The sequence below is a fragment of the Cylas formicarius genome, unplaced genomic scaffold (assembly GCF_029955315.1).
Source record: "Cylas formicarius isolate icCylForm1 unplaced genomic scaffold, icCylForm1.1 PGA_scaffold_4__25_contigs__length_36172078, whole genome shotgun sequence".
Lineage (NCBI taxonomy): Eukaryota > Metazoa > Arthropoda > Insecta > Coleoptera > Brentidae > Cylas > Cylas formicarius.
This window is the reverse complement of record NW_026844334.1, coordinates 24527669-24541532: the sequence shown is the minus strand read 5'-3', so window position 1 is coordinate 24541532 and position 13864 is coordinate 24527669. Positions and strand designations below refer to the sequence as shown.

General features: G+C 32.8%; 3 protein-coding genes across 3 annotated transcripts; 1 reads left to right on the top strand and 2 right to left on the bottom strand.

Annotated features, from left to right (window-relative positions):
* Positions 1-668: 668 nt before the first annotated feature.
* LOC132700791 (cyclin-K) lies at positions 669-2384 on the bottom strand. The gene is made up of 4 exons (XM_060668328.1): positions 2050-2384; positions 1728-1987; positions 1307-1651; positions 669-1252 (listed from the first exon to the last, which is right to left on the bottom strand). The coding sequence occupies exons 1-4, from the start codon at positions 2144-2146 to the stop codon at positions 779-781; spliced, it is 1176 nt and encodes a 391-aa protein (XP_060524311.1). The 5' UTR covers positions 2147-2384; the 3' UTR covers positions 669-778.
* A 455-nt stretch (positions 2385-2839) lies between these two features.
* LOC132700470 (dnaJ homolog subfamily C member 25 homolog) lies at positions 2840-5496 on the top strand. The gene has a single exon (XM_060667819.1). The coding sequence runs from the start codon at positions 3037-3039 to the stop codon at positions 4051-4053; it is 1017 nt and encodes a 338-aa protein (XP_060523802.1). The 5' UTR covers positions 2840-3036; the 3' UTR covers positions 4054-5496.
* Positions 5497-6476: 980 nt separating this feature from the next.
* On the bottom strand, positions 6477-11283 carry LOC132701250 (uncharacterized). Its single transcript, XM_060669037.1, has 7 exons — positions 11236-11283; positions 10405-10663; positions 9093-9254; positions 8667-9024; positions 8067-8606; positions 6941-7575; positions 6477-6771 (listed from the first exon to the last, which is right to left on the bottom strand). Exons 2-7 carry the CDS (start codon positions 10655-10657, stop codon positions 6683-6685), a joined length of 2037 nt encoding a protein of 678 aa, XP_060525020.1. The 5' UTR covers positions 10658-10663; positions 11236-11283; the 3' UTR covers positions 6477-6682.
* Between the last annotated feature and the right edge of the window lie 2581 nt (positions 11284-13864).

The following is a 13864-nucleotide window of genomic DNA, read 5'->3' as shown; positions in this document are numbered from 1 at the left end:
TTCTTCCAAAATTATATTCAGCTATGAAGTAAATAGAGTAGATATTAAAGTCAAGTTATGCCCCAGCAGAAAGATTTTTAGAATAAAAGAGCTCAGGTAATAAATACCAACCTTTAAATTGTCAACGCTGTTGAATGTTTCTTTTTCAACAAGACAAGGAGTTTCAAGAATGCCGAAGAAGCTTATTCAGCTTCCAATTTAAATCTAGAGCAAACAGATTCGCTCAGTGCTTCAAAAATAAAATGGAATAAAGGAACACCAAATAAAAGTTAAGGAAAAATGTAATATGTAATACTAAGGAAGGAAAATACCATTTTTTTTAATGTAAGTTCTAGACAAGACATACCCCCTGGACCAATTATTCCAGTAATGGCTTTATTGCCAATTTCGTGCATTCCTCTGCAATTTAAGTTTTACGTTTCTTTTTTTTGAATTTGCAATTCCTGTGATATAGGTGAATGTTAAGCATTTAATATTAATAATTTCCATATTTTCATTTTAACTAATCAAAAATGGCATTGTTGATATATATAGATATATTTGCAAACTTGTCTTACTAAGCTTAGTGTAAACAAAAAAAAAATTCGCCATAACCCCATAGCACAAAAATGCTTTGAACATGTTTTGCAGACGTCAGATGGATGGAAGGTAAGCATCTCATAAATTATGGCATGTCTTATATAAAATTTTTATTAGGGAATATTAAGTATATACAAAAATTGAATCCTTAAAGTGAACAAGCACAAAAAATTCCATCCCGAAATTTTTGCTCATTTTTCTATGACGGTGGATAATATGGTCTGTGTGGTTGACTTGGTGGAGGACCATTGCTGTAAAATGGCGGCGGAGCATTGGGTACTACAGGTGGAAATGGCGGCGCATGGGGAAACGAAGGTGGCGGAAAAGCAGTGGGAGGAGGAGCAGGAATATGTGGTGGAGGACCAGGCGGAGGTCCTGTTAAGTGGGGCGGGGCAGTTGCAGTATTAACAGGATTGGAAAATGCCACAGAACCATAAGAAGCTATTGGTGGAGGAGCATGGGTAAATGTTTGGTAGGGAAATTGAGGTATATCTGATGGAGGCATGATTTTGGTATTTACTGGCGGTGGTGGCTGCTCGGGTGATGTAGGCGTTTTTTCACTGCCATTTAAGGATCTATTGTTTCCAGATGTAGGAGAGTTAGTTTTGCTTGTAAAAGGTGGAGGGCTGTCAGATGGACATTTTGCAGCTGGTTGGGAATATAAATCCAAAACCTAAAATTATGTATAATATTCAAAATAATCTCAGGTAAATTATGTACCACATACCTGATGACAAATATCCTCCAGCAAATCCATTGTCACATCTTCCACAAACATATCCCACCATCTTAAATGTTTTGTATTTCTGCCAACCCAGTCAACAACTTCAAATTTGCTTAATTTTCCGGCCAGATACATTAATGCTACTGCAATAATTTCTGGTTCCCACTGTAAGGACAGTGTGGTACATAAACTATCATTGACAAATGTCCAGGCCATCTGTACCATTTTTTGCAATTTTGTTTTATCACCTTTCAGGCATTTTGCATATTTCAATAAATAACTATAAGGATGTTCCACTTGTAAATCAAATTTGATTGTTTGCAATAAAATTCTCTCTAACGTCATAACCTGGAAACAGTAAATTGGTGTAAAAATCAGAAACTCTGCAAGTAATATCACAAGCACAATGTATAAAAATCCTTACTTCCTCTTTGGGATCTTCTCCAAATGTTGCATATTTTTGATCTGTTAGTAAATTTCTTGCAATTTTGATGATATCTTTACATTTCTTTGGCGTTTCTTCAACTTTTCCAGCTAAGAAAAGACAGCAACAAGCAGTTACATATCTGGGAAATTGCTTAAATGAATGGAACATATAAAATCTGTGAAAATATACAACTCCTGTTGCCGTCGTATTGTAACCCAAATCCATTTTCATTCCAGTGTCGATTATGAACCGCGCACCTTAAATGATTGTTAGTCTAAGTATTAAAATTTAAAATTACCTACAATTTTGAAAAAAGTACCTTCCTTCCGATATCTCATTTCTGTTTTATAGTCAATACCATCTGCAGCCGATGGGGTATTTCGAAGCTCCCTTTTATCGTAGTACCAGCCCGGCATATTGTCAAAATTAATGGTCTGTTGCAAGAACCAAAATATGTTATCAAACAATTATTCTATCAGCGACAACAAACAGAATGAAATCAACTGCTCTTTTTACTGGAAAGTGTTCTTCTTCAAAGTGAAATCCATGGCCATATACATAGGAAACTTTCGTCCACTGATGATTAGGAGAGCTAGGTTAGATTTCTATCATTGGGTTATAGATAATTATGCATAGTAAATCTTTGCAGTTCTTGTCAGCACTTAACATTTCAATTTTTTCTTGTTTAAATGCACATACTACTTCCGATTGACATTTTAGATATCGAGTGACTACTGAATTTTAGATCTGTATTATGTATTATGTAAGAAGTTTGATAATAATAATAATTTTAGTCACAACTTTATTTTGGCACTTTAGTAAACCAGTGACACAAGAACTTCTTGCATATTTTATATTACTTACGACCTTTCGTTTTTGGGTACATTTTTGCAAAACTAAAATCTACTAATTGCTCCGAAAGCCCTTGCGAAAGTACCGGAAACGTCCGAAGTGGTTACCGAATTTTACGATTTTAGAATAGGAAGTAGATAAATATAAGAAAATGGGAATATGTCCAACATGAAATAGTGAAAAAGTTTTGTTCTGTGGCTTTTTGTATTTTTGGTGATCATAATAAACTGACCAATATAAGCTATTCATCTATGGAATTTGTATTTTGTTTTATCTATGCATTTTGCACTAACAAATTGTTAAATAACTTTCGTTGCAATGTGGCCCGTGGCGAATGAATATCTGTGAAATTTGCGGTTTTTATAGAAAGTGTTTTTTTTGGATTGGTTTTGGTCAGTAGTTACCAAATGAAAGTGTCAGTCAGTTAAATCATTTATTGTTGTAAAGGTGCGAAATGGTGGCGATTAATAATATTGTCTTGATTATTTATTTAGTTTTCCTAAGTTCCGTCCGTGCACAATTGTTACCTGGACTGTATTGTGGTGTAGAAAATTGTTATGATGTGTTGGAAGTGACTCGAGAAGCAACCAAAAATGAAATTGCCAAAAATTATAGGCGGTTAGCTCGTTTATATCATCCAGATTTACATAGAGAGAAGGAAGCTAAACAAGTTGCTGAAGAACAATTTAAAATCTTAGCAAATGCTTATGATATATTGAAGGATGATGAAAGTCGAGCAGACTATGATTATATGCTTGATAATCCTGATCAGTATTATGCGCATTACTACAGATATTATAGAAGAAAGGTTGCTCCTAAAGTAGATGTCAGAATAGTAATAATTGTAACAATTTCAATCATATCAATAATTCAGTATTATTCCGGATGGCAAAGATATGATACCGCCATAAGTTACTTTAGTACTGTACCTAAATATAGAAATAAAGCCCAGGAAATTGCTAGACAAGATGGTATTTTACCTAATAGTAATAATAATAACAAAAAGTTGGGCAAGAAATTAAAATTAACAAAAGAGGAATATGAGCAAGTGATTAAAAAAGTAATTGAAGATAAAATGGACATTAAAGGAGCATATGCCAAACCAAAAATAACAGATTTATTGTGGATACAGTTAATTATTTTACCATATACAGCATTTAGATATGTTTATTGGTACATTTCTTGGATATGGAGACACAATATTATGAAACAACCTTTTAATGAGGAAGAAAAATTGTATGTTATTAGAAAATTTTTAAAAATGGGTCAACATCAGTTTGATAGTCAGGATGATGATAAAATTCAAGAATTTTTAGATAGGAAGTTGTGGATTAAAGATAACTTTAATGTGTGGTTTAAAGAGCAAGAGGAGATTACTAAGAAACAGCTAGCAGAAAGTAACAGATACAAACAATATAGAAGATATATGAAAAATCATGGGGTTGGTCGCATGACTTTTGATGATTCTTAAAGTGAAAGTGTGGGTGTAGATAATAAAAATAATGAACAATCTATCATTGTTTCTGTCATTAATATTTCCTCTAATTTTAATGCATGTATTTTAGTACTGTAAAGCTGAAATTTGTCGATTGCTAGGACATTCACTGTTATTGTGAAGCACAGTTAAAAAATGGTGACAATTTTTTACATTTGTTTACTATAATTTTACCCATATTTATTTATTTAAATCTTTAGTTTGTAATTAAATGTTAAGAAAATGTTCGGCTTTATTTTATTTTTTTATAAATGGCACACTGCAATATTATACAGGGTGTTGCACTTAAAATAACAAAATAAATTTATGACATTTTCAGGCTTATGGAGTTATGCATTAAATATGCTGTTAATTTTAAAACACTAATTTTTTGGGAGTCAAGTTGACCACTGAACATTAGTGCCTTATTGTACCGTAAAATTTAAAATTCCGCGTTTTACAGATATGAGCAGATAATTTTTAGGTTCTCTGCATTCTTTGATTTTCCGGTTTGTGTGAAACGTAAATTTCTTTGTACTGGGGAGCACTTGAGAAGTAGCCTTATAATGCACATTGTTGAAGTTTTCATATTTTCTTGTGTGCTCTTACATTTTCTTATACACAACACATTGTTTTAAAATATTGTTGAATTTATAGCAGATTTCTTTTTCGATTTCACATTTGACGGTACTTTATGAGGATTTAAGTTTCTAATTTTGAAAATGTTGAATTTAGCATTCAAATTATTGCAAAGCGTTGTCAAAAAATTTTCCCGCGAGGGTACAATTTATACTTCAAAAAGTCTAACTTTGTTTAGTGGTTTTAAATATACATTTTAGCACAAAAGAACAATTAAATTTCTAATTTTATCTAAATATTTTTTTGTTAATAAAAGTCATACCTCACTTAACTTTTTATATTTTAAGCTGGCTGTAATTTTGGATTATAATAAGTATAAACCTCTATTCGTATTTGCTTTCAAGGGGTAAGAAAATATTGGATAATTGTTTTGAATTTAATTAATTAATTTCATTAATTGTTTCACGTTAAATCAAAAATAAAAGATTAATTTAAGTGTTTAAATTACCGTTTTGATTTTTAAAATCGGTTATTTCCAAAAATTTTCCAATATTAAAGATAGAGTGATTACTGTTTTAAAATTGAGAGAAATTCACATCATTTAGTTTAATGCTCTTTCATTAAAGAATCAATCAATGGCCCAGAAAAAGAGTGAAAACTGCATCTTAATATCTTCATCGTAAAATGTGAATGGAAGAACTTTTTACAATAGGGGAAAAATTATTACTACGTAGGTGTTGGCGTCTTTCCCGTTTCCACATAAATTACTTTTTCATTAAAATTAAGTTTAGTCACTAATTCAGTCACTAATTAATTGTTGGAGACCAACTAAATTTATATGCCCCAGGGAACATTTTTGAAATTCGGCAATGATTGTACAATTGTATAATTAAAGGCGAAAGTAGCATTTTCATTTAAATAGGTAGATATGACAAACTTTTATAATATAATAAAGACTCAAATAACAATTCCAATTTTATTAAAAACATTTTTTCTGGAGATGCAACAGAAAATTACAAATCATCAAAACATTCTGCATATTACTTTATGAACAGAAAATATGTCCATGTTAGTGCGTTTGGCTGGTGAAATGTTCCAAGAACTTTTGAATCATTTGATATTATTCCTAATGTGGGTTAACGAAGACGAATACCCGAATTCTCAAATTAAAGTTACTAACTATTTTTAGAAGAAAATTTAAAGTGTTAATTAGAAAAAACAAACCATTGTAGCGGACGTAATATATACTAGTTATATTTAGATAAGTACGTGTCTTTCCCTGTCCTCAAGGATCACTTCTAAAATTTGTAAATAGTTGGAACTGCTTTTTATTCTATTACAGATAAGTATGTGTTTATTTTATTTGCATATGTAATTTCTTTATAGATATAGACAATTATTATTATTGATCAGGTGCTCTTTTAATAACGAATTTACTTATTAGGTTTGCTAACAACGATGTAGTGCCCCGTTCAATTTTAGTCTAGTTCTATCTGCGGTCTGAGATGACATCTGTTTTTGTTAGCGGAGGTAATATTTTGTAGTGCTGCCACTATAATATGTTAATGTTTTTAACTTCTTTTTGCATCGAATTCTGAAAGAAAATGAATTAAACGAAATTCGGTACACATATGAGGTTGGAGCTATTCGGAATTTTAAAAAACTTTTAAGCGATATTTGGTTTAAGTTTAGTAAATGAAGAGAATAAATTCATTATTTTGACCCGAAGCTCTTAGTAAATGTACAAAATAAATAAAAAAATATTTAAACAATACAGCGGATGCCAAAAAAAATTGTTCCGACGAAGTACCCGATAGAAATAAAAATTGACGCGATTCATTTTGTATATTTTCATTTGGACCATATCTATCACTAATATTTTGTATGATTATTGGATGATAAAAGAAAAATTAAATTGAGTTTTCTACTATTAAGTTTATCCGGCTCAGCTTTATTATGGAATGTTACATATTATATCTTTTTACACTGAAAACTAAAAGTATAAATAATTTCCTTGAGTATCGGTGGCAGGATATTTCTTCTTTTTCTAATAGTGATCACAGTCTGCTGGGTCTTGTCCTACAGGAGTATTACCAGATCTGAATTGTCCATAACCATTCGCATAATTTTCAAATGCTAAAATAAAAAAGGAATAATTTGAAGGACGTATTTAAAATGACTCCAATATTAAAAATCAGTGGCCATGAACTCGAAATTTGAAGATTTTCGCTTGCCCCTTCTTCCCCCTTTATCCTCGATAAACTTCGAAAATCAGTTTAATTTAAAAAAAACAAATGTGTTCTACCTCTAACTGGTCTGTAAGACCCGCTAGTACCGCTGTGGCTGCTGCTGCTGGCGCTGTAAGAAGCAGACGCGCTATAAGACTGGGTTAAGCCCTGTTGCAGTTGGGAAGCTAAATTTCTCTGTAGTTGTGATTTTAAATTAGCTAATTGGGCATCGTTAAAGCTTCCATGTGACGAGTACGACTGACTAGTTTCGAAATCTTCCAACTGTCTGGTCAGATTTCGATTTAGCTCTTCGTACAGCCTGTTGTAAGAACGTTCGTAGGCCTGCGGATTGTTATAATAATTGCTATCGGACGCCGTAGAGTATTGCTGCATGTATTGTTTATTCTTGACAAGTGCCGCCTGTAACTGTCTGCTAAGGTCTTCTTGGAGTTGTCTTTGAAGTTCGGCCATGTTACTGCTGCTAGAAACTTCGTAGTTGGATCGAGAACCGCTGGAGTAACTACCGTATGTATTTCCACTCGCTCCCGCCTGTATTAATGGTAAAATTGTGGGTGCCGATGGGGTTGTCGAGTGGTATTGAATGTTGTTGTGGTTGTGGGCACTGTAGTCGTAGTTATCACGTGCTCCCGAATGATATGCGTAGCCACTTTCTCGATTTTGCTGGTACGCTTGTGACTGACGAGACTGCCATCTGTAATAATGGCGGATTTATGGTGAGTCTTAGCCAAACCGTACGTATTAACTTAAATGTGGATATGGAAAATCGAATCTTAGTGTTTTCAAATATGGCAATTAATTGAAGTTCATAACGCAATATAGGGTAGAAAATCATAACTTGAGAAGAGCTGTTTTATTGCCCTATGAAACAAAAAAAAATGTTTTAAAAATATATTAAAAAAGAATGTAGAGAAAAAAACTTCTTAGATTTTATAAAAAAATGCACAGAATATTATGCTTTTATTAAGGGAAGGTGATAGTGACGATTTTGGAAACTGAATAAATACCTATATATTAATATACTATTAGTATAAAAGCAAAAATCGAAAATTACTTTTAAATGTTTACTCGTGCCTGCATAATCGTGAAGCTAATTTATTGAAGGGTCTTGCGGTTAATAATGTCATCTAAATCTTACTGCACATAAAAAAATCGTCGAAAACTTTTCAAACGTAGTGCACCTACCTTGTTCTATAAGTTTCAAAATCCCGATTCAACTTTGTTAACAAGTTGTTCTCGATTTGCTTTTTGAGATTATTGAGGTCATTTGCGTCATAATTTGACTGAGTGTTGTACTGACCGTTGGAGCCGACTGTATACATGTAACCATTTCTTTGTATTTGATTGCCGTATTGCCTCCGTAATTCTTCATCCAAATGGTAAGTTATGTTATTTCTGACTTCATTTCTCAGTCTCTCCAAAGCGTAATCAACGTTCTCAGGAGAGTAGGTCGAATGGGTTGAGAAATATTTGTTCTGCGCCTCTTCTAACAATCTGTTAAGCTGAGAATCTAAGTTGTTTTGGACTCTTGAAGCAATAGTTGTAATCGATTCGGGATTGGACACAGGGTATCTCACGTTTGAAGACCTTTCGTACTCGGAGTTGCGCTGTTCATGTGCATTCGAATAGACTACTTGCAGAGGTTGTATGTTTGGGTAGATAGGTCTATATGTCGTCGTCCTTTCATAACTAACGTAATTTTCTTGGTGTCTGTTCTGCGAGTACCTGAAAAATATAGTTAATATAGAAAATTAGTTAAAAGTTGCCAAAATTATTTCTGCAAACCTGTAATTGTAGTCTCGTCTTAATTGATCCAGTAAATTGTTTTCCAAAAGCCTTTGCATATCAACGAGATCCTGCTGCTGGTAATTGGGGACGGCTTGAAGCCTGCCATCAGTTATGGAATATGACTGACCTCCGCGGATGCTCTGTTGTCCATAGCGTTGTGCTAGTGCTTGCTGGAGTCGTTCAGTAACGTTTCTTCGCAGTTCAGTTTCAAGTTGTTCGATATTTTGTGAATAGGCTGCGCTATTTCTTCGTAGATTCGATTGAATTTCTTGCTGAAGCTCGTTCTGAAGTTGAGATGCAAGTGTCCGCAGTGCGGAGCTACCGTAAGACGACGAACTTGATCTTCCATAGGAATCTAAATAATGATAAAGGGTAAAATAATAGTGGGTGATCTTTAAAAACAAATTCAACCGATCACCTTACCGTATACACTGCTAACACCTCCTATGTGATCTGAGGAGGCTAATTGAGCTTGCTGATAATCGTTTGAAAGTAAATTATCAAATCCTTCGTGGGTACCATCGTAATAACTATCAGCTTTCATGCGGCCAAATGAAGACGAATCTCCTGCATTGTCGTAGTATCCTATACGAAAATATTTTGCTCATAATAGTAATAAGAATCAATTTAATATTCTACTTTCCTAAAACCATTCTAGAATTTAAATTATTCACGTTTTTATATCACTTATTAAATGAAACGTAACAATTATAGTTTATTAAAAAAAAAAGAAATAAAATCATAAACATTAAAGAAATAAAAAGTCAATATCGGGTGCTTCCCGCTATTTATAACCGATTGACATTGACGAATCATACTTTGCACCCGACGTTTATGTATACATGTATATATGTGTTTGATCGGTATTAGTCCATATTTCCCTGATAATGTTTTCTATTTTATCAAAGGAGGCAGGTGGAGGTTGATGATCTCTACGCTACCTACATATTTGATCCCATAAATGTTCCACTGGGTTAAGGTCTGAGCTGTTTGGAGCCCAAGTCCAAGGTCTCAATATTCACGTTATTTAGATAACTTTGAACTATTGAACTCCTCTTCTAATACAGAAAACTTATTCGTTTCACATAAATTTTTTTATTATATTCCGGAAATTCCTGCAGAGTGTGACAAGCATTACATGCCGAGAATTTTTTTTTTTATAAAAACATTTCTGAAGATCTAAGCTACAATTACACAAAATATATATTCAAATCAAGTCAGCAGTTTGCGAGAAGAGAGACTTGCGGATCTGTCATTTAATAAGTTTAATTTGTAAATAAAAGTCTTTCAAAAATCTTTTAATACAGATTCTAATGATAAAAGTTGCGAAATTAATTAAGTATGATTTTTCAGAAAGGTCCACTTTTATGGCTCTGAGTAGTGCAATATTCCTCAGCGCTCTATTAAATTAGAGAAAAGTCACATGCCTAAGAATATGCTGTCGAAGAAAATTTATGAATAGTTCTTAGTTTGATTTGAATACGAATTTTCAAATAAATTGAATATTTATATACACCTTATGAACTTTTACTTTCTCAAATGTTTCAACATTTTTGATCTTGATAGAGCAAAATAAATAAATTAGGAGATTATTTCGTTTGACGAATCTTGTAGCTGTTGATTCTCAGACATCAAAAAAGATTTATTTTATTTTTAGTTAATAGTTGTCGAAAAGAAATAGTAAAAAATAGTAGCTACTGATTTAGTTTTTAAAAATATATACTAGTTTTCTTACCCGCGTTGTCTCTCAATTTTGGGTTGACATACTCGGAGTGTTCACTATTAGAACTAACTTTTGGTTTTGTTCGTCCTTCTAAATCGCCATGTTTGGAATAATAGCCCTGATCGTCAGTTTTATGTTGTAATTCATTGTTTTTGTAAGAGGAAGCCGAAGTTTTGTAGTTGTATTCTTGGTGGTAATAACCATTTGGATCGCCATTTACAAATTGTAGTATTAGCACGGTCACTATCAATACAGTTTCCTTCATTATGGTCTGAAAAGTTACAAATTTGTGCTCACTTAAACCAGATTAAAACGCGTAATAGAATACTGTAGTCGATTCTTCGAAACCGTTTAATAAAATTGCAAAATTCTTGTTGTTGTTTTTTACACCATTTGAACCTTTGATCCTTTCCATTTCATTTGTTTACGAGTGTGGTTTTTATAATCAGTCTGCTATTAAATCTCTTAAGTTTGTATAAAATTTTTCGCTTTCTGCGTTTTAAATTGACATTATTAATTATATTGTAATATTTTTTAGTTTTCGAAGTTAATGATTTAATAAAAAAATACATTATGAAATCCCATTTAGTTGGTTATAAAATAGTTGTTTATCTAGTATTTGCAACATTCCAGTCCAGAAATTTGCAAGAGAGGAAGGAGAAGTCGCGATCATGCCGATCTAACAAGCAGCGAAATAAAACTTGCCGCAGCTATAACAATTGCATCGCTATTTAAATTTTGTGTAAGTGTTAAAGAGCAGAAAATTATTGGGTTGGATTTGTGACGGTTTATATTCTACTTAAAGAGTACTTACAGAAAAAGGCTAAACCCAAACCTCTTTACCTTTAAATTTTCGTAACTGATTTTTATGCCACTACACGAGAAACTGATTTCAACTTTACTCATAAAGTATATATGTATACGCGAATTGATACCATTTGAACTTACTTATCATGAATTCTTCGTAATTAGCGTCTTTAATAATTATTTAAATCAGTTTAGTAGGTCGAGCGTTGAATGAAGAGAAGCGCCAGATCGTCAAACATAATGCAAAATAATTGCTATTTATTATTTTTCGTGGAATATTTAATGGCAGAGAACAAATGCAAAATAAACAAGATCAAAACCATGTTTCCAATTACATGTTAAAAATTTGTTTTCTCAGACATACCATTATACAAGGTGACTCGCTATAAAGATTTTTTTTTTTAGACAAATTAATGTATAAAGGTAAATCTTAGCTAAAGCCATCGACCTCTTCCGTTAATGGGATTGATAAAAGTATGCCATTTTTCAAATATTATTGTTTCAATGACAAAAAAAAGAAAACAAAAGTGAAAATTAATTTTGGCGAAGAGGTTTGCATAATTCAAATTTCTCAAAACGAAATACCTATTCTATTTTTATGAGTCAATTTTAAGCATCTGAAACCAATAAGAAAAGTCTTTAGCACTGAAGAAGGATCAATGCTTTTATAACTGTTACTGTTTCTTTTAATTACGTCTTTTCAATTTAACTGCAAAACTGATTTCAGCGTTTGAGAGCTCGTGCTGAACCAATTTTTTTTTTGGATGATGACTTGGGAAAAGTGTTTTATAATAATAATAATAATCACAATGAGTATAGTTTTATTGAGTTAAAATATTCGACTGCCCCTCAGAATGCAGATGAAGCCTCGAAAGAACAGAATGAAACAAAAAGAAACCTTTTGAATGTGGTATGGGGAGTGTAGATTCTTTAAAAAACTTGGACATAACGTAGTTGGATCGGGTATGGAAGCTAGTTTGACACCAATTTATAATTTTAGATACCTAGAATCCCAGAGAAAGATCAACTGGACAATATCGTTGATTTGAAGAGGTCCAACTGCCAGGACGCTGCATTCCTACCTTCTCATTATTGCCACACATCTTTGTTCACTCCCCTGGAAGGAGGGGAAGTACAGTACCTCTTTCATGAGGAGTTTGTATAGTTCCTCGGTATTGATGCTGGTTAGGAGATGCATTCGATTTTCCTCCTCTTTCGAACACAGCCTGCATGTGCTGTCGTCGTCCACATGAGGTGTAAAAGATCTCGTTTTTTGAACCCTTCACTGTCTCAGTTCCTGTAAACTCTACTAATATGGAGAGAACTATCTCTTCAAACTTCAGCGCACTACTATTTCTACGGAAGTTTCTGAATCCATAGCATGTCCAGCCGCATCTCCAGCCAGCCTGTCAGATTTTACAGATTTTCTTTTAAATTTTTAAAAAACTCTTGCAAAAAAAATTAAAATCATAAATTTATTAATTAACTTTTTTATTATCACCTATTTTCACATGCCCTATAATTAGAGAATCTCTTAACTTGTTCGACATGTATCGAGCGCCCTATAATAATTAAAATTTAAATGAATATTTCACTACTTATATCGAGTTTGAAGTTGTTATTATTCACGAAAGAAGAAATCAAAAACGACTCTAAATGTATCTCAACAAGCCCATGCTCATCAAAATAAAGATTTGTAGAAGTACTTAATGAATGATCTGTCATTCTACTAGGGGTTATTCGATAGAATATTCTCAGAGTCCATGTTCGAGTATTGTAATGGCAAAGATGGGGCACTACACCTTATTTTTTTATTTATATTAATGACCATTTTCGTCGGCGAAATAAAATGATTGAACTGGAACATTAAAAGTTTACAAACGTGTTCAATTCTGTACTTTTTCTAGGAGCATTGGTTTTGGATTGGAAAAAATCGGATCGCTCCCAAACCCCTGACTAAAATACCGCACGTTTTAAAGCGACACTTTCTGCGCGTTCCATCTATTTATATAATAAAAAATATAGGTTTATATATTAAGAAAACAAGGTAGTAGCTAGTTGAACGCCAACAATCACGTACAGTTTTGAGAGAGTTAGCAAATACAATCACAGAAGAGTGAGGACAAGACACCGAGATTAAAAGCAAAGAACTCTATAGAACTCCGAAAAAGAATGCTGAAATGTTATGTGTTTCCAGTGTTTTCATATAGAATGGAGGCACGGACTGTCTCAGGACTGCTGTTGAAACGCAGCCTTTAAAATCAAGAGAATATTTTACGAATAACTACAGCTCATAAACGGAAACGGAAAAAGAGCACCCTGCAGAAGAAGATATTTGAGGTTGGAAGATTTAGGGAAATAGTAATACGACCAAAAATATACTGCATCTATTGCTCTGATTTTAAGTATTTTACAGTACCTTAACCGCAGACCTTCGCAGGCCCGTGGTAAAATCCATTCTAACAGACGTTTATTCTAGACGGTCTTGCCTGAGGAACAGGTTTTTTTAAGACTATAGATTATTTTCGCGTTAGATAAAGATACGTCATAAGAATACAGATAAATATTTATTAGAATCTTACAATTAAATATTTTTTGAAGGTTCTTGTTTTTTAACATATGTGGAGACCCTGGAATCAATGTTAGAAGAAGACATTGAAAACAA